At 54.4% G+C, this 17259-nt stretch overlaps 7 protein-coding genes across 7 annotated transcripts; 3 read left to right on the top strand and 4 right to left on the bottom strand.

The window, feature by feature from the left end:
- Nucleotides 1–599: 599 nt before the first annotated feature.
- On the bottom strand, nt 600–1154 carry NUU61_007992 (uncharacterized protein; the record flags this gene model as incomplete). The annotated part of the gene is made up of 1 exon (XM_056658517.1): nt 600–1154. One exon carries the CDS (start codon nt 1152–1154, stop codon nt 600–602), a length of 555 nt encoding a protein of 184 aa, XP_056508810.1.
- An 899-nt stretch (nt 1155–2053) lies between these two features.
- NUU61_007991 (putative G-patch domain protein (TFIP11)) lies at nt 2054–4354 on the bottom strand (the record flags this gene model as incomplete). The annotated part of the gene is made up of 1 exon (XM_056658516.1): nt 2054–4354. One exon carries the CDS (start codon nt 4352–4354, stop codon nt 2054–2056), a length of 2301 nt encoding a protein of 766 aa, XP_056508809.1.
- A 253-nt stretch (nt 4355–4607) lies between these two features.
- Nucleotides 4608–5491, top strand: sod2 (superoxide dismutase sodB; the record flags this gene model as incomplete). Its single annotated transcript, XM_056658515.1, has 4 exons — nt 4608–4731; nt 4819–5225; nt 5284–5351; nt 5404–5491. The coding sequence occupies 4 exons, from the start codon at nt 4608–4610 to the stop codon at nt 5489–5491; spliced, it is 687 nt and encodes a 228-aa protein (XP_056508808.1).
- A 264-nt stretch (nt 5492–5755) lies between these two features.
- Nucleotides 5756–7204, top strand: NUU61_007989 (uncharacterized protein; the record flags this gene model as incomplete). Its single annotated transcript, XM_056658514.1, has 1 exon — nt 5756–7204. The coding sequence occupies one exon, from the start codon at nt 5756–5758 to the stop codon at nt 7202–7204; it is 1449 nt and encodes a 482-aa protein (XP_056508807.1).
- A 1047-nt stretch (nt 7205–8251) lies between these two features.
- On the bottom strand, nt 8252–11339 carry NUU61_007988 (uncharacterized protein; the record flags this gene model as incomplete). The annotated part of the gene is made up of 4 exons (XM_056658513.1): nt 8252–10582; nt 10638–10891; nt 10971–11120; nt 11201–11339. The coding sequence occupies 4 exons, from the start codon at nt 11337–11339 to the stop codon at nt 8252–8254; spliced, it is 2874 nt and encodes a 957-aa protein (XP_056508806.1).
- A 972-nt stretch (nt 11340–12311) lies between these two features.
- On the bottom strand, nt 12312–13172 carry psf3 (DNA replication protein PSF3; the record flags this gene model as incomplete). Its single annotated transcript, XM_056658512.1, has 6 exons — nt 12312–12379; nt 12440–12548; nt 12613–12802; nt 12886–12944; nt 12993–13061; nt 13131–13172. 6 exons carry the CDS (start codon nt 13170–13172, stop codon nt 12312–12314), a joined length of 537 nt encoding a protein of 178 aa, XP_056508805.1.
- Nucleotides 13173–14369: 1197 nt separating this feature from the next.
- On the top strand, nt 14370–16951 carry NUU61_007986 (uncharacterized protein; the record flags this gene model as incomplete). Its single annotated transcript, XM_056658511.1, has 2 exons — nt 14370–15077; nt 15122–16951. 2 exons carry the CDS (start codon nt 14370–14372, stop codon nt 16949–16951), a joined length of 2538 nt encoding a protein of 845 aa, XP_056508804.1.
- Between the last annotated feature and the right edge of the window lie 308 nt (nt 16952–17259).

Raw genomic sequence — 17259 nt, 5'->3', positions numbered from 1 at the left:
CTCCTAGCAAAGGGATTGGTGACAGATGCAAGATAGTCGTCTACATATATCTCAAGACCGCCATGAGATATTCATCATTTTCGCCGAATATGAAGCTCGTTGCTAGGATTCTGCTGGCAATATTCCTGCAGGCCTACGCTGATTCCAAGTCTTCTTAACTTGGCGACAAGTTTATATTTTGTCTTTCATTGTTCATCTTTTATCTTATATCTTCTATTTTCTTTGCCTTACTCCTATCTTAAAGAATTCGTATTATATTGTGGTTGGAATAAGCCTAGGCATATACACGTAGGTTGAGTATTTGTTTAGATGCACCACTCATTCGACTACATTACTAGAAAACTGGCTTAGTTCATGCCAATACTCGATCATCCTACATCCCAAATACAGTTCTGGTGCAGCGCATCACAATTAATTATCGTTATTAGATTTGTAGCGTGGGAATCTAGCTTCTTAAATACATGGGAGTTGACCAACTCCAGGATAAACACAAGGAAATAAACAAAGGAAATGAGCGAGACATTTTCTCGGAATATCATTCATTGAATATCCCGAAAAACATCTCCCCCAGCTTTTAAACGACCCAGAAAGGGACATTCTTACAGGGCGAAAGCAACACCCAGGAGACCGGCGGCACCGGCAACACCCATGGCCAGGGGGCCAGTGGCGGCAGGGGCGCCACCAGTGGAAGAGGCGGAAGAGGCGTTGTCGTTGGAGCCGGAGCCCGAGCCACCCTTGCCAGAGCCCGAACCGCCGGAGCCGGAGCCCGAGTCAGAGCCCGAGTCAGAGCCGGCGCCCTTGGAGCCCGAGGGCGAGGCGGCCTGGGTGCCCGAGGCGCCCTTGCCGGAGGCAGCGCTGGGGGCGGGGGTGACCAGGGGCTTCACGGTGGACTCGGCGGCGCCGAGGGCGGAGCTGCCCCAGCTCTGGACGTCAGAGGGCAGGCTGGAGATGGAGGCCGGGTTGGCCAGGTACTCGCTGGCAATGCGGGTGGCAGCAGCGGGGTCGGTGGCGATCTCCTTCAGGACGGAGCTGGGGAGGGAGTCACGGAGCTCACTGGCAATGCCGCTGGGGACGGTGAAGTTCTCGGCGTCGATGGCCGGGGCGGCGGCAGCCACGGAGGCGAAGAGGACGGCGACGAGAGTCTTGAGCTGCATTGTGGATGTGTAGGTTTGTTTGGTTTGGGTTGAGAACCTAGGGTTTTTGACTTGATATGCAGTGGATGATGGGTAGAGTATGGAGATGGAAAGTATGGAAGGAATATCAACTCAGTCAGAAACTCAGGGGACGGGCGAGCGCTTAAATAGACACGGGAGAAACCCCCCCAGTCGTGCCGAGCTAAATATAACTTGGATCCATTATTGAGGCTCTGTGCTGTGTATCCTCTGCCCCTTAATGTCGAATGAGTGCAAGGCTGACCCACGCCCGCTGGATCATATCCACTCATGGCGTTGAAACAACGTCTGGCCAGGATCCAATGGCACCATCTTAGCGTGAAAATACGTAGGACTGGGCCAGTGCCCAGGGTCCACGGCTGGCTGTGCCGTCGTAAAAGAAATGATTGGAAAAGAGCGCGAGTTGCGGGGGCAATCGCTAGTCCCGGGGAAAAACAGAAGGAGAAGGACGACGGCTCATCAGTTGCGAGTGGACCTCGCCACGGGACCTGGGGATTTTGATACGCCAGTCTCCCACAAGTGATGGCGATCGTAGGTGGGTATGTTGGGGGCCGAGTGTCTGCCTTGTGCGTGCTGTGCTTTCTTTTTCTCTTGTCTCCCCCGAAGAGGATTGGGGTATATTGAGAGATGGATCACTTCAAAGCGAGTCAGCGCGAGCATCTGCCAAAGCATCCGGGACTCACCCATCTTGACGATTCCAAGGGACGCAAAAGGAGGTCGTGGGGCATGTCGCGGTGCCAAGACCAGAGAACGCCCCTCCGCCCCAAGAGACATGGGAAGGATCATCGGAGAATAGAAACGCATTATTCATCGCTGTTAAGTAATGGAAATCATAATAATCATAATAATCAGTCACATTGGGACAGCTCGTGTTCGGCCCGTCACCGTTCTGCCCGTTCGACTAGTTGATCCTCCAGGCCCATCGGCTCCCATATGTCCTTGGCCTTTTTGTTTTGTACCCAAACTACATCTCCCTGAATAAAGGCCACCACGCCACCCCTGCCGGTTGCGCTGGCGGTGATACGGAACAGCGGCTGGCCATTGTGCGGGTGAGCTTCGCGCAGGGGCAGCAGAATGAGTCCCTGCTCCACACACCAGCCCTCCAGAATATCCTTGAAAGCGACCTCCTCCACAATCGGCGCTTTCGTCTGAGGTGCGGTGGATGCAGCGGCCGCACCGGCCACGGCCTCTGCGCGCGTTGGAAGTGCGGGCCGCGCCGAAGTAGGCGGGGGCAGTTCGGCAGCAGCACGCTCTCCCAGCTGGGAGGCAAGGTCCATAGTCTGTAGGCCCTTCTTCCATTCGTCGTCGACAATGGTGAGCTCGTTCAGCTCGGCCGGGACCTGGGTCCGCCACCACGAGAACCATGCGCCGACCTCTTCGTAGTTGGGGTCATTGGTCAACCAAATGTGTAGAATTTCGTGCCACTTAGGGAAGAACTCAGAAACCAAGAGCAAGCCCATCACGTTGGGCTGGAAGAAGTCTTTCCAGCGAAGGACATCTTCAAAGGCAGTCAGGTCTTGGTCCTGAGGGTTCACGGAAAAGTCCTCGCGGAAGTGACGTGCCAGACGCGGAAGTAGATGGTTGCGCAGGCACACATCAAACTCGGACCCTAGCGCGTCCCGCCAGAGTTCGATCCCGTTGATCAGTCCCCGACGCAAACTCCACGAATCTAGCACCACACGGAACTTTCTTTTCGCATCGGACATGAGACCAGTGGGTTGCTTGGGGTTGGTATGCCGTTCGTCCAAGTATTGCAGCCATGTGAAAAGCCACCATGGGAATCGCCCGTCTTGCTCACTGGGGTGTCTTCGGCTGCTCCGAGGCTTCCAGTTCTTGAGAGCTCCACTGAGCTTCGTGACCACCAGTTGGTCGATAACGTTGGCGTAGACAAACGGTGGGACAAGCGCTTTCCATGCCACGATCAGCGATGTGGCGGAAGACGGGTCGTAGACGTCCCAATCATTAAGGAGCGCCGAGCGTATCCGTGGGAGCCATAGCGTGTAGATCATCGTTTCGTAGGGTGTCGTGGACTGCCGCTGCCGGGACTCCTCGCCCTCGGTCCTGCGAGAGAGAAGAGGCTGGAGGCGACGAAGCTGAGGCACAAGGAACATGGGATCCTGGAGAGGTTCCCACTCCTCCATAGCCTGGCGAAACAGCGGATGTATAGCGGCAACTGCTGTCTCCGCCAGCCGGTACTCATCCATAAAATCACGGTACTTGGATTCCATAGCTTCTAGTTTGCCGGTCATTTCGTCAAATTTGGCCGCAATGTTCTCATCGTGTTCGAAAATGTCCAACTCTTCCACGGCAGCAATCAATCCCGTAAGATGATCGACCCGGGACTGATATGCATCTAGCTCGTCCACCACCTGAGCTTCTTCGAGCTCGATATAACTTTTCCTTTCGGCCAAACCCTTCCATTCGTCCGCAAAAGCCTCCAGGTCATGCCGAGCCCGCCGGGCAATCTTGAGGGCCTCTCCATCCTCTTGGCTAACAAACTCTTGCGGAGTCATCAACCCAGCTGTCGAAGTAAGGACACGCTGCTCCTTCCCCGTAGCATCGATAAGAGATTTGAGCACGTTGGGTACCTCGAGGCCTTCCATATCCGTTTCCATCTCTCGTGCCGTCCGGAATTGAGGCTTGGTGCGCGCAATAGGTGTACCGGTCCCGCTGCGACTCTCCGTTTTGCGCTCCTCCTTCTTCTTTCGTCGCCGTCGCCGCTCCTCGTCTGAGCTGTCTTCCAGGGTTTCGCCTCGTCGCGCGGCATCTCGTCGTTCTTCCTCGCGAGCCTGCTTGGTCTTCTCGCGCACTGCTCCCAAGCCCGCACCCTGCGGCCGTGCCTGCGCCTCAATCGGATTAACAATACCCTGGCCAGTAGATCCTAGACCTTGTCCTTCGACGTAGCCCATCTTTGCCATCATGCGCGATGCAAATGAATTTCCTCCCTTGCCCCCTCGGGAAGGCGTACCACCTCGAGGGGGTGCCGTCGCGGGGTTGGCCATGTTATTCCACGGGTTGTGGGCTGCGCTTCCTAGCCCACCCATCGACGGGGGCGATTCGGACCGGGAGGAAGCTCGTGCGAAACCCCGAAAGCCGGCGCTTGGACGGGCATCTTCGTCGGAGCTCATGTCGACAACTTTGCGCTTCTGGCCAGCAAAGGACGAGGACGAAGGAGACTCCATGGTGTCTCGTCATCCACGTAGGCCCGATGCCAAAAAGCGCCAGTTGTGCAATAAGCAACTTTTCCGCAGCTCGCAAGCTCGATTTCACGTGTCGGGGCGGAAGAACCCGCACCCGGGCGAAAACAAGATGACGTTAGGTCGGTTACTTCATCGCTCTTCTCCTCCCTTTTCTTCTCTTTCTCCCTCTCAGCCTGGTCATTGACACTACCTCTTACTGTCACCACTTATACTACATAATTCTCGAACATTCACAATGGCTTCTCTCCTCTGCACTTCGGCCCGTGTTGCTCTCCGCTCGGGAGCTTCGGCTACTTCCAAGGCCGGCGCTGCGGGCTTGACTTTTGCCCGCGGCAAGGCCACTCTCCCCGACCTGTCTTGTAAGTCCGGCCTTTCTGGCTCTTCTTGTGGTCTCTGAATGAATTTTGGGCCCAAGATGCGTGAACACAACTAACAATGCCAATAAGACGACTATGGCGCACTGGAACCCTCGATCTCTGGCAAGATCATGGAGCTGCACCACAAGAACCACCACAACACCTATGTCACCAACTACAACAACGCTGTTGAGCAGCTCCAGGAGGCGCAGCACAAGGGTGACATCTCGGCCCAGATTGCCCTCAAGCCCGCCATCAACTTCAACGGTGGTGGTCATCTAAACCACTCCCTCTTCTGGGAGAACTTGGCCCCCTCGAGTGCCGGTGGTGGTGAGCCCCCGTCTGGAGCCCTGTCGCAGGCCATCAACACCACCTACGGCAGCCTCGACGAGTTCAAGAACAAGATGAACGCCGCTCTGGCCGGCATCCAGGGCAGCGGATGGGCTTGGCTGGTCAAGGACAAGCAGACCGGCCAGATTGGCATCCGCACCTACGCCGTAAGTCATGAGTCACTGTAAAATAGTGGTCAGTTGCAGCTGCTAATACCCTATGCAGAACCAGGACCCTGTCGTCGGCCAATACGTCCCTCTTCTCGGCATTGACGCCTGGGAGCACGCCTACTAGTAAGGACCCTCAATTGTATTCTTGTCATGACATATACTAACACCCATTTAGCCTCCAATACCAGAACCGCAAGGCCGAATACTTCAAGGCCATCTGGGACGTTATCAACTGGAAGCAGGTGGAGAAGCGCTTCTCGTAAAGTAAAGCGTTGTGGCGTCTGTATATCCCGCCATGTGGCACCATCTAGTTCCCGTGTACTGTAGCAAGCGAATAAACGTGTGTTCAGTGTCTACATCTACTATGTTATTTTCTATATTCGAAAGAAAAGGCAGCAAAGCCAAGCTTCAGCCACAGTGTGGCTCACCCGGATCGCCGCGGGTCCTGGGCCGTGTCACGTACTGTAAGCATGTCACCTTGCGACCAGCTGGATCTTCTGCCAGGATTATCTTCCGACCAACTCACCATGTCGGCAGAAAGCCCCGGCCAGAAGCAGGGCTTCAAGTCCAAGTTCAGCAATGCCTTGCGCCCTAAGAAATCCCGGCAGGTCCTCCGGAAGGGCAGCCGGTCCACCACTGAGGTGCCGCTGCCCCCAGGTCCTGATCTCAACAAGCCACTGCCAGATCCCGCTCCATTGCAAGCCCACCGGCTCAAATACAAGCAAATGCACTCGCAGGTTGATACTCAATTGGGTGAGCGCCGCGACTATACGACTATGATCCATTCTTTGGGTCTCCTGGACCCAATGGACAACTCCGGGCCGGTGGAAGAAGACAATGAGAACCGTGAGCCTGGAGAGGGCGATATTGCCAAGCTGCCGCGGCGGCTGTGGGCCTATATTGCATGGTTCCTGAGCCCGGCTGATGCAGCTAGCTTATCGCTTGCCAGCATCACCCTCTATCGACGGTTGGGATTCAATTACTTTATGGTGCTGGATCACCCGGCGAACTATGACTATAAAATGGACTTCCTCGCGGGGATCGACCGCGATCTACCCCGGCATCTCCTGTGTTTCCCGTGCGGGCGGTACCACCGACGCACTCAGGAAGGAACTGAACGACTCAAACCGTCGCATGTCATCAACCCGCTCTTCAACTGCCCCAATGCGCAGAACATGCTCAACCCTCCGCCGCGCCACCGCATCACCCACGGCCGCACGCTCCCCTTCTCATTTGTCCAGCTCGCGATGCGCGCCCATCGCTTCGGTCCTCACTATGGGATCTCGGTGGACTCGCTGGCACGGCGCTGGCAACGCGACGACTGGTCGCACAGCTCGCGATACCTCGTCCACGACGGCCGGCTACTGATGCGGGTAACAAGCCAGACCTTTGCGCCGGCAGGTCTCCCGCCATCGTCCCAGCGGCTGCTTCTCCACTCGCGGGAGGACTACTGGCCGTTCTTCTCGGCCTGCGCACACTGGCGCGACGGCGAGCTGATGCCCGCGTGCAAGTGTGCACTGAACCACATCCCCAAGGCCCGCGACAACGGCGGGCTCCAAGCCGTGGAGCACAAGGTCAAAGACCGCTGGGCCGGGCGCCAACATGACCCCAACGCGCTGACCACGCTCTGTGGCTTCTGTCGCCCGATGCGCCGCTGTCCCGAATGTCCCTCCGAATACCTGATCGAGGTCAAGCTTACCGAGGACCGCAGCGACCCGCGCAATCTTCAGTTCAGGCAGGCTATTGTCGTTACCCGCTGGACAGACCTCGGCGATGGTACCACGCCCAACACCATCGAATGGGGCGCTGTCAACGGCCAGCGCGACGACTACGACTCGTTTCAACACTATGAGAAGCGCGCCATCGCCAGTATCTTTGAGGCTGCCTTCACTGCGGATGCGCTCCCGGGCCAGCGCATCATTTCCATGAATCCCAAGCAGAAGAAGCAGGGCGAAAAGGGTCATGATTGGTATTAAGGGTTTGGGTGTGCTCAAGACTATTTCACGAGACACATTCTTGCTACAAACTCCCTGGCTTGAATCCAGCGGCCCGTGAATCAATACCATACCACCACCCCATCACCCACTCGATCTCAGTCGCAGGGCTCCAGGACTAGAAAAGGTGGGACTCATCGATGCCCCTATCCCCTCGCCGCAATAACACCGACTTCTGACTCTGCCCTCGGGAGGATGAAACCTGCCACTGGGCCGTTACCACCTCCGCGGCCTCCAACACTCCCCAATACTCAAGATGGTGCCCGTGGTCAAGCCCAAGGGGGAAGCAAAATGGCCTATTTACTTCGATGGCAAATATGGATTGTTTTGCAACTTATGTACGATAATATATCTGTTCTATGTTCTTTTTTCAAGGCGAAAAGGGAATTTGGAGCGTGGGGTAATTTGTCTGAAAAAGCGATTCTTTCCCTTTCTTTTATTTTTCAATCTAGTTTGGTGTTTGAGAATGGACTCGAGGCTATGGAAGGGTTTAAAAATGAAAAGAAAACAATATAGATGAAACTACTTAATTCAGATTACCTCCCTCGTCGCTTCAAACAAGAAAACAAGTGCCAACCACCCAGTAGATCCAAAAAAAAATCCAGGGAAAATCAAAAAGAAAAAAAAATCAGAAGCTCCCTGAGCCAGCAGGAAAACCACCTGAAAACAATTGCAATCAAATATTCGCCATCTCTTTGACGTTCAGGTGCAATTGCATGGCCCAGAAACAACAGCAAGAGAAAACGAATCAAGATTGCAATGTGAAACATCATTCATCCAGGATTTCGAGGGACACATGTGTATATATATATATATATATAACCGTTGCAAGGCTGAACGTTTAACAGCCAATAAAAAGAAAAAGAAGAACACGGGGTATACTAGCAATACTACCATCTCCGCTGGTGAAACACGGCAGGCCCGTGGGTATGATATAATACATGGAGTGAGAACGGAAGAGGGGGGGCGCAGGAATGAGTCGAAAAGAACAACGAAAGAAAAATAAGGGGGGGGGGTGGGGAGAGGAGATCAAGCCCTGCGAGCTCGTCGTCCCATATACCGGGGTACGCGAGCATGGTCCTCATTGCGGACTGTCATCTCCGAATGGGGACGAACAACGGGGACATCCATGGACTCGGGTGTAGAGGCTCGGGCAATACCAAAGCCATCCTCGAAAGCGAGACGTGACGAGGTCCGCGGCTCTTTGGCAGTGGTGGCGCCAGGAGAGTCCGAAAGCTTCCCACTGACTCCCTTGACCCAGCTGAAGATCCCAAGGGAGCTGCGGCGTTTGTGGTCCGCGCTGTGGGAGGTCGACGGGCGCGCAGAGATAGTGGTGGAGCCAGAGTGCGCGGCCATGACCGATGTCCTGAAAGACGGAGGCAAGCCGGTCCCAAAATTGCCGCCAAAGCCGTCGCAAGCGGGTGGGAGACTGGACGAGTACAGGTCGGGGGAATCGGCGATGATCTGGGATGTGGGACGCCGCGAGGCCCCGCCTATGTTTCTGGTCTTGGGGATAATGGGAGACGGGGCACCGTCCTCGTCATCGTCCGGGAATTCGGATATCATGGGCGAGGACTGGAGACGGCGGGAGGCGTTGCTTGAGCGGCCGAAGAAAGGTGGCCGGAAGCTAAGACGTCGACGGGGTTCGGGCTCGGGCTCGGGCTCTGGTTCAAGCTTAGATGTCGCTATAGGTCCAACCGGGGGCTGCTCCAGTAGGTCGAGATCGGCCATATCCAGGGTCGGGATCCCTGGGACTTCGGCCTCAGCGGTAGGGTATGAGTCGATGCTACGATCATCGTGGAATGCAGCTTGGCTGAGGACACGCGGCGGCTCTGCCATGGGCAACTCCTCCTTCTGCGTCGTAGGAGCTCGTTCTTTGCGAGACCGGGGTCCTTGCTTTGCAGCTGCCAGCCAGTCCTGGGGCGTGAGCGGCGGGGATGAGTCGTAGCCCATTGACCGCGGCTCGGGAGTCATGGCCTTTCGGGGGCTGTGGCTCCGATTGACACTCGAAGAGTCCACTTCCTCCTGTGCATCATGGAAGACATCGAAAGAGTCGATGACAGGGTTGTTGGGACTTCCAGGCCCCAGAAGTTCACTGGCTTTGGAGGCGACGGTGTTAAAAGGGTAGATAGTAGGGGACTCGGCGGTCGTCGTTCCAAGACGCGGTGTGTCACTGCAGTTGGTCTGCATGCTGTCGGTGATTTCACTGCCATTGAAGCTGCGCCGAGTAGTGAGCTCGTCGGCGGAGCGACGACGGTCCAGCCGTCGACCCGGGAACCACGGATCTTGATCCGGTGGTGGGCTTCTTCGGGCTGCAATGCTCCCGTTGGAGCCATTCGTTGCTGCGACATGCGCCGTGCTCATCGTATCGGGCGTGGGAGGGAGCCTTGCGCCCCCGAAGAGGGAAGCATCAAGCCGCGGCCGCCCACGGGGCTTGCCCGAATACAAATCGTGAATGAGATCCGGGGCGCCGGTCTGCGAGGCATCTGAGTGTGCTCGATTCCGTCGTCTCATGATGACCGTCTCGGACATATCTGGTCGTGGCTGCATCCACTTATCAATTTGATCTCCCTTGCTCTCCTCTTGTTCAGCCGGAGGCACGTAGCTGTCCAAACTACCCGTAGTAGACGGTGCTTTCCGGACTGGTATCTCCAATTTGTCGAATGAGTTCCATCTGGTACTGTTCTCGTACGGATGCAGCTCGCTGCACTCGCTGAGGACACTCAGTCTAGGTGACTCAGGTTCCAAAACCTCACTCATTGTGTTGAAGCTCTCGGACTTGGTCAGCTCAGTCAATGCCGTGCGCGACTGATTCATCTCCGGGGAGTAGAGGCTTCGTAAAGTTGCGGTGCTGTGATTGTTGGCCCGCAAAAACGACGGCCCCTTCGCCAGTCGCCGCAGTTCAGAAGATCGCTGGCGAGCAGACTGGGCCTTGAGACTCTGATCGCGCTTAGACGAGGTTCTTTCTGGAATATCGATAGCAGAAAGGGCTTTCGGGGTCGCGACATTCGAGCCATCGACGGTCTCGGGTTTTATGGACATTTGCGACGTGCGTCCACCAGTTTCCAACTGCTCGATTTTGCCCTCGAGTTGGCAAATCAGCTCCACAGCCTCGGTGACTGCTTGATCTCGCTTGTCAAGCTCCCGGTGGAGCTGAGTGTTGGATTCCTGAAGACCCTGGTTCTTCCTCTCCGCAGCCCGCAGTTCGTCGACTTCATCTTCTAGTCGGTGCATTCGTTCAAGTTCTTCCTCCATTTCTTGCATGCGCACCAGCTTTTTCTCGAGCGCACTCATCTGCTGTGTGCGGTGGAAGATCTCGAGCTTCAAGTCGAAGTTGAGCTTATTGATTTTGGAAACGTACTGCCAGCCAGATAAGTTTGGGGGCTTGTTTCTTTGTTGTATCCGTCAAGCGTACCTGATCCATTTCTCGCATTGCCATTTCCTTGGGTTGTCTCAGTCCAGCTGAGAAGACATCGTTGACCTTGCGCGCTTTTTCCGAAGCTGTCTCTTCCTGCACCCGAGGAGCATCCGGTGTCCGTGGGCCATTATCGTCCCAACTTTCTGGCACGGGGCCTCGGGAGCTCCGGTGTGCACGCTGTTCCTTCAACAAATCTTGTAGAAGAGCCGAGGCAGGGTTCACCTGTGTAGGGGTGCCTTGATCCGGGGTTTCTATTCACACGCCAAATATCAGCATCTGGGTATTCGTTTGATTGCGGGTTGCTTGGCTAGCACCTGGAGGAATGCATACTGCATGCTCGAGGAGGAGTCTTTGTGGCATCCTTGCTCGGGGACTGGTCCCTCAGCCATGAAAGTTCGGCGGTGGTCCGTGGTGGCGTATACATATTGGCTCGGCCCTTGACACGGGAAAGGGACGGGTGTTGCGGACGGTCTGAAGAGTCTGGAAAGCATGTGTGAGAAGTCAGCCTGACCGAACAGCTTGAGAGTTTCAACTCAAAGGGAGGGGAGGATCGAACTCACGGCTGGGATGGCGTTTGGAGGACACACTGCGAGAGGGAGCAGTGGCGGTATGATATACGGGGCTTCGAGAGTGCGCAGCCGGCTGCGACGGGCCCGAGCTTCGTTTTTGAGTTTTCCTATCCATCATGGCTGCATCCATCTCTGTTCATGCGCATACTTGACGCGATGAAAATCACCGGGTTAGGGCCGGGAAAGTCAGCGTTCGCGGCCGCAACTTGCGCTAATGCGATTCCGCAGCATCGGAAAATAAAATCAATGGGTCTGCGACACTTCCAATTGGCGGTTGGCTCGAACAATGTATCGGAGACGATCTTGTGGAGTGCGCTGTACGACGCGAGGGATCATGAAAGGGGAACAATCAGATGCTGTGGGGGGGGGGTGGCAGTCACTAGTGTCGCGAAGAGGCAGAGAGAAGCAAGAGAACCGCGGGGACGACGGGTGTGACGAGTCAATCTCAGAGTCAAGAAGAAAAGAGAGACTAGCGAGACTAGCGAGACTAGAGACAAAAAAAGAGAAAAGGCATGCAAAATAAAATCAAAGAGAGTATAGATCCACTTCGAGTTGTCGCACCGACGTGGAATGGAAGGGAAGAATGAAAGGGATGTCTCTGTCTCTGTCTCACTGTCTCTCCCCTAAACCTCAAATTTTTGCTCCCAGCGTGGACACTAAATTCGATAGGCTCCTTCGCACTGACGATCGGGTTCCAGTGTGTTCCTGACATTCAATCCACGCCAATCGGATGTTCCCCGTGGAGTCAAACCGTCTCAAGTTCCCTTGCGCTGGGAGAGGGCCCAGCTGTGATGTGATGGATCTTCTCATATTATGGATCACCTCCTGAATCTCTCTAACCTCTCTAATTTCTGTAATTCATAGTTTATATGTTATATGTTATATAATCTACACAAACCACACAATCCGGATCCATGGATGAACTGTCCCCACATGGTTATCTTAGCACATAGAGATTGTTACACATCGCATGTCCTCTATCAAGTCCACGTCACACACCCTTGGAACCCTTTCCCCGTTGGAGTAATCCATATTGGGTGTTCAAAAGGAATCAAATCATAGAATAATTAGTATTTAGTTGACCTTTTCTCAGCTCAGCCCTTTATTTTCTTTTCGCCTCGCCCGACCAGATCCGCATTTCTTTCGCTCGGTCATGAGCGGCGCGGAATACTGTTCGCAGTTATTAGTCGCCACAATTGACAGATATGCAGGGTCAAGTAGTCCACATACATTGCCGTTCGGTTTCGTCCAGTCCCCGAAGGAACTCAACGCCCTCGCCCACAGCACCACGCGGATTATGCGCCTGGTCCGCAATTTCTGCTGCTCGTCGCTTGAAGGTCTCCAGTTGCGACCGTGTTTCGTAAGTCAATTGGATAGAGCAAGCCAGGACATCAATAACATACCTCGCTGAGGACATCCACCATTTCTTCCTCTTCAAACAATTCGAGAACCCGTTCACTCAGACTGTAGAAGTGCGCGGCCAGCGCGCGCAGGTCAACGGTGCGGGGTTCTGCTTTGAGCGCATTCATGACCCGCTCCGACAAGGCATCGGGCATGTCGAGGGTGACCAGACGGGATGTTCCCAGTCGTGCTCTAGGATACCCCACGCGGTATTAGAGGGAGACCAAAAGACCAAGATGCCATCTAGCCATGAGCAGCGTGGGGATGGGTCTTACCCAATTGAGAGCATTTCACCCAGCCATAATGGCAGATCGATCCGGGTTCCGGGTTTGATCTAGGAGTGGTCAGCGCATTAGTCAAATGACTCTGGTACACATCATACATCCTCGCCAGGATTGCCCTCCAAGATGCCCAGTCCAGGTACTTCGAGCTCGAATGTACAGGGCAGTTTCTGGATCGACGGTGTTAGCTGGTGATTTTCCCAGGTCTAGCGGTCGGCCATCATCGGGTTCAAGTTTACCTGGGCATCAGTCAATATGGAGTCAATATCATAGTATGACATGTTGACACATTGGAGAAATCGCGATCTCTGCTCGAGTCGTCGATGCTGGGGAGTGTGGTCGGTGCGGCGCGTCTCTTCACGGCGCGCGATCACGTGCCTGCGCGAACCAGAAATGGACTTTCCTGTCACTTTGGATTTACAACCGATGCTTGGATGGTATGATTTGAATCGTCTGAAAATAAAAGGATTCGAGAGGTTACCAGTGAAAGAAACATCCAAGAAGCAATTTTTTCGGGTGATGTACGAGTTTTAGGGTTTCTGGTGGAATTCAAGTATATACTTGACTGCTACCCTTGGAAATGGATAGATATGTGACTTATGTTGCTAATTCGATCCTGTCTACTCGTACCATGCTAAAACCAGCTAATGACGGGATTACAAGACAACACAAGACCGCCTGCCATATCATTTGCCTCGTGAGAGCAATATCCGAAGAAGATATGGTTGGTACAAATCCCTCGTCTACGTAGACGTGGTCTTGGCTTGCTCATTTCACGCAATTGACCAACGCGACATTGCGTCATTGGCGTAGAATTGTCACTCTTCCAAGGTTGATCAAGGTATGATGACGAGTTTCCCCCGATTTACTACGGTCGAAATGAGGGGGAGACTTTACTAGATATAGAAGCCCTCTGGTTCGAGGATAATGCAGATGGAGGGGAGGACTCGCTAAGGATAGGGTGAATATCTATCGAAAATAAGAGAGAAGCTGGGGAAGGCCTAGAACAAGTGGAGCCTGAGGAACGAGGGTTGACAATCGATTAAATTCAGAGCGCAACAATACACTAGATATACTAGACTTACTAGACTTACTAGATACTTAGGGAGATACTACTGTAGGTAAGAGGATGAGAGTAAATAGAGTAGTAGTTATGGTACAGTAGTAACTCAGCCTAGTACAGATTATTTGAAGAATCAAGACGCTAGCTGCCTTGTTTTCGAACCCCCCAAAAATAAAAGCCAGACATTCCTCCAATTTTTTTTGCCCCAAAATTAGCCCGGAGACGTAGCACACATGCGACACCCCCCAGCCCGATTCCTCATCTCTTCACTCTTCCATCTCGCGTCCCTGGTTCGCTTTCTGATCGCACCCTCTTTGTGTCATTTCCCGACCCCTGTCCCCGAGTCACCCCCTTTGTCTAAGAACTTGCCAATCCGACCCGGTCTGAATGGATAGCCGGTGACCACGCATATATTATGGCGTACAACGCCGTCGCTCAGGTCGATGAAGTGGCCTCCGATTCCTCCCACTCCGACACCTCTCGCAACCCGTCCCCCGCCCATGGTCATGCCTTTCAGCGGCTGCCCCTGGATCCCGACCATCTCGGAGGCGACATAGAGTCGGCCAAAACGACCGAATCTCCTGGCTTGGGGGGCTCGATGATTCGCTCCATGACGGCCTCCAGTTACGACGTGGTGGAGGACGATGACTACGATGTCGATCCTTCCGCCGACGATCGTGCGAACAGTCTCCGCCGCATTCCTCTACTCAATACCGCGGTCGCGCGACATGAATCCCCGCAACCACCCCTGCGCAGTGCCTCGAGTGACGTCCCCGTCCCCCTCAGCCACCCCATTCCAGACCTGCAGTCGATCCAAGGTGCCTATACTGGAAATGTAGAGAGGTTGGAGCAGAGTGCGGAGCGCCTGAGCTCCAGCTCGGCAGACATTGGAAGCGAGATTCGGCGAATGAACCAGGAACAGAAGAGGCGCTCGTGCAGCTCAGCTTCCAATTCGTTTCATGTCCGAAATGGTGCGTTCTCGCCGACGGGCACGATCTCATCTGCGCATGGCTCGATTCTGTCTGGCACACGTCAGCGTTCTGTGTCGGGATCTCGTCTCGCCCAGCTCTCGGAGCCCGATGAACATGGTCACGTTCTGGATCGATTCTCCGACACGATGCCCGTTCTCCCCCTCCACCGCCACCGGTCCCTACCCAAAACAATGAGATTTATTTTGATACCTATGATCCGCATGTGATCGCGGCGATCGACCGGCCCTCCACGGCCGCGTCGACCGATACGTACCAGCAAGCCCAGACGCTGTTCACCAACTTTGATGGCGTCCACTTCACGCCTCTGGAGCGGGCTGATTCCGGGCGCCAGGTCTCTCTAAGTCGACCGCCTCTGGCCAGCAAGCCAGAATCATACAAGGAGCCCCAGACGGGTGAGAGCATGGTGTATTATCCCGCTCCGGTCCCGCGTATGTTGAACCTGCCACCCAAACTGTCGCGCAAAGCGAACACAGGTCGAGACAAGCGCCGCACGCAGATCCTGGATCCGAGTCTGGCCGAAAAGAGAAACTCCGCGGCATGGCCTGCTACATCGGATCAAGAACAGCCCGGCAGTAGCCAGAATGACAAGCGTCAGTCTACGATGCCACCACAACTTCGCGCAAGTGTTTTCTTTGATCAGCCTACCGCGTCACTCGATGTCGAAATTAAGCACGATTCAGCCGTTGAAACCCTTGAGAGTATCCTGGATGCTTCGGCTACTGCGCCTGTTTCGGCTTTTACTGATCACCCCTACGCCGGGCACGTTGGTTCGTACGTGTATACTAAGTCGAAGCGCAGAGTTCTTTCCAAGAATCCTGCGGGACACAAGCCAGGCAAGATAGGCCACGATCGCACCGATAGTGTGGATAGCAGCGGAGATTCGGTCCGTTCAAGTCATGTATTGCGGCAAGCTGAAGACGATCCCAGCCCAGTTGACGATGATCACCATGAGCGACACAGCGACAGCGGTTCCGAAAGCGATGAAACTTCCGAGGAAGAGGAGAATGAGGAACCAGATTACGTGGGACCCCCGAATACGCTCTTGGCGGAATTGCAGTTGCGAAAGCAAGAGCTTAAGCAGCGGCGTCGCACCGCACTCCCTATGCCATCTCAGGCACAGGCAACGCATGCTACCTTGCTGGAATTGGATGCAATGGCTCAAAAGCAGAGCGAGAAACGGCGGCAACGGCCTGTTACACTGGCCTGGGAAGGCCGCGATGCGGTGGATGATGATGATGATATCCCTCTGGCCATGCTGTACCCTGACAAGACCAATGCAGACGATGAGGACCGGCCACTGGGACTGATGGAGAAACGACAACAGGAAGAAAATGAGCCATTGAGCGCACGCCGGGCCAGACTCCGGGGCGAGCCACTTCCTCAGCCACAGAAGCGTCCCACGACTATGCCTCCAACTCATGTGCCTGAGCCAGTGGCTGAGAGCGGCGATGAGATTGAAACCCTGGCCGAGCGCCTGAAACGTCTCAGGGGACAGGACCCGGCAGAAAGCGATTTCGCCCATGACCTTATGGCTGAATTCGATAGCCGGGCTGGTATTGCCCCCAAAGGCAACGAAGAGGTCAATGAAAATGAGACTCTCGCTCAACGACGCAATCGGCTTCAGAAGGAGGGCAATACTCGGTGCGGAAACCCAAAGAATCCGCGGGTGCGCAGAAGCATGGCGGCCCTATCGCAAGGACCTTCGACCCGTCTGGCTCGAAAAGCCTCGCACGATGATGTGCTACAACACCCTGCCATGACTCCACCCTATGGGAATCGAATGTCAATGCAGCAATTCCCGCCCATGGGCCAAATGGGATACCCGATGCCACAACCCTATGGCTACGGAGGGGTGTACCCGACTGCTCCTCCCTATAACAACCCGATGATGGCCATGGGTGGCATGGCATATGCCATGCCCAATAGTTGTTTGAACACAGCAAGACAACCTATTCAACAGGGCCAACGGGACGTGATCGACCGCTGGAGACAGAGCATCCGCTAGGACTCTATTCCAACCATCTGTTCTTTTTCTTATTGTTATGATTTTCCCTTTCCTTTCTTTGCCTTCCCTTTTTGGTCTTCACATTAGCATTGTTAGCTTGAGCGTGTCATTTTTGAAGGATATCCATGTAGAATAGCGCAATTCCTTGTATGATCTATAGAAACGACTGATTGAATTCGGGACTTTTCTTGTATGCCTGTCTTGCTTTATTTTATTTTATTTTCCTGATTTTAATATCTTATTCAACTGATCTCTATTTATTTCTATACCCAACATATCCAACCTTGCCCCGGAATGTTGAAATCTCG

This window comes from Penicillium alfredii, assembly GCF_028826965.1.
Source record: "Penicillium alfredii strain IBT 34128 chromosome Unknown utg000010l_segment0_segment0, whole genome shotgun sequence".
In the NCBI taxonomy this organism is placed as follows: Eukaryota; Fungi; Ascomycota; class Eurotiomycetes; order Eurotiales; family Aspergillaceae; genus Penicillium; species Penicillium alfredii.
The sequence above is the reverse complement of the archived record's forward strand: the minus strand, read 5'-3'. Positions and strand labels throughout refer to the sequence as shown.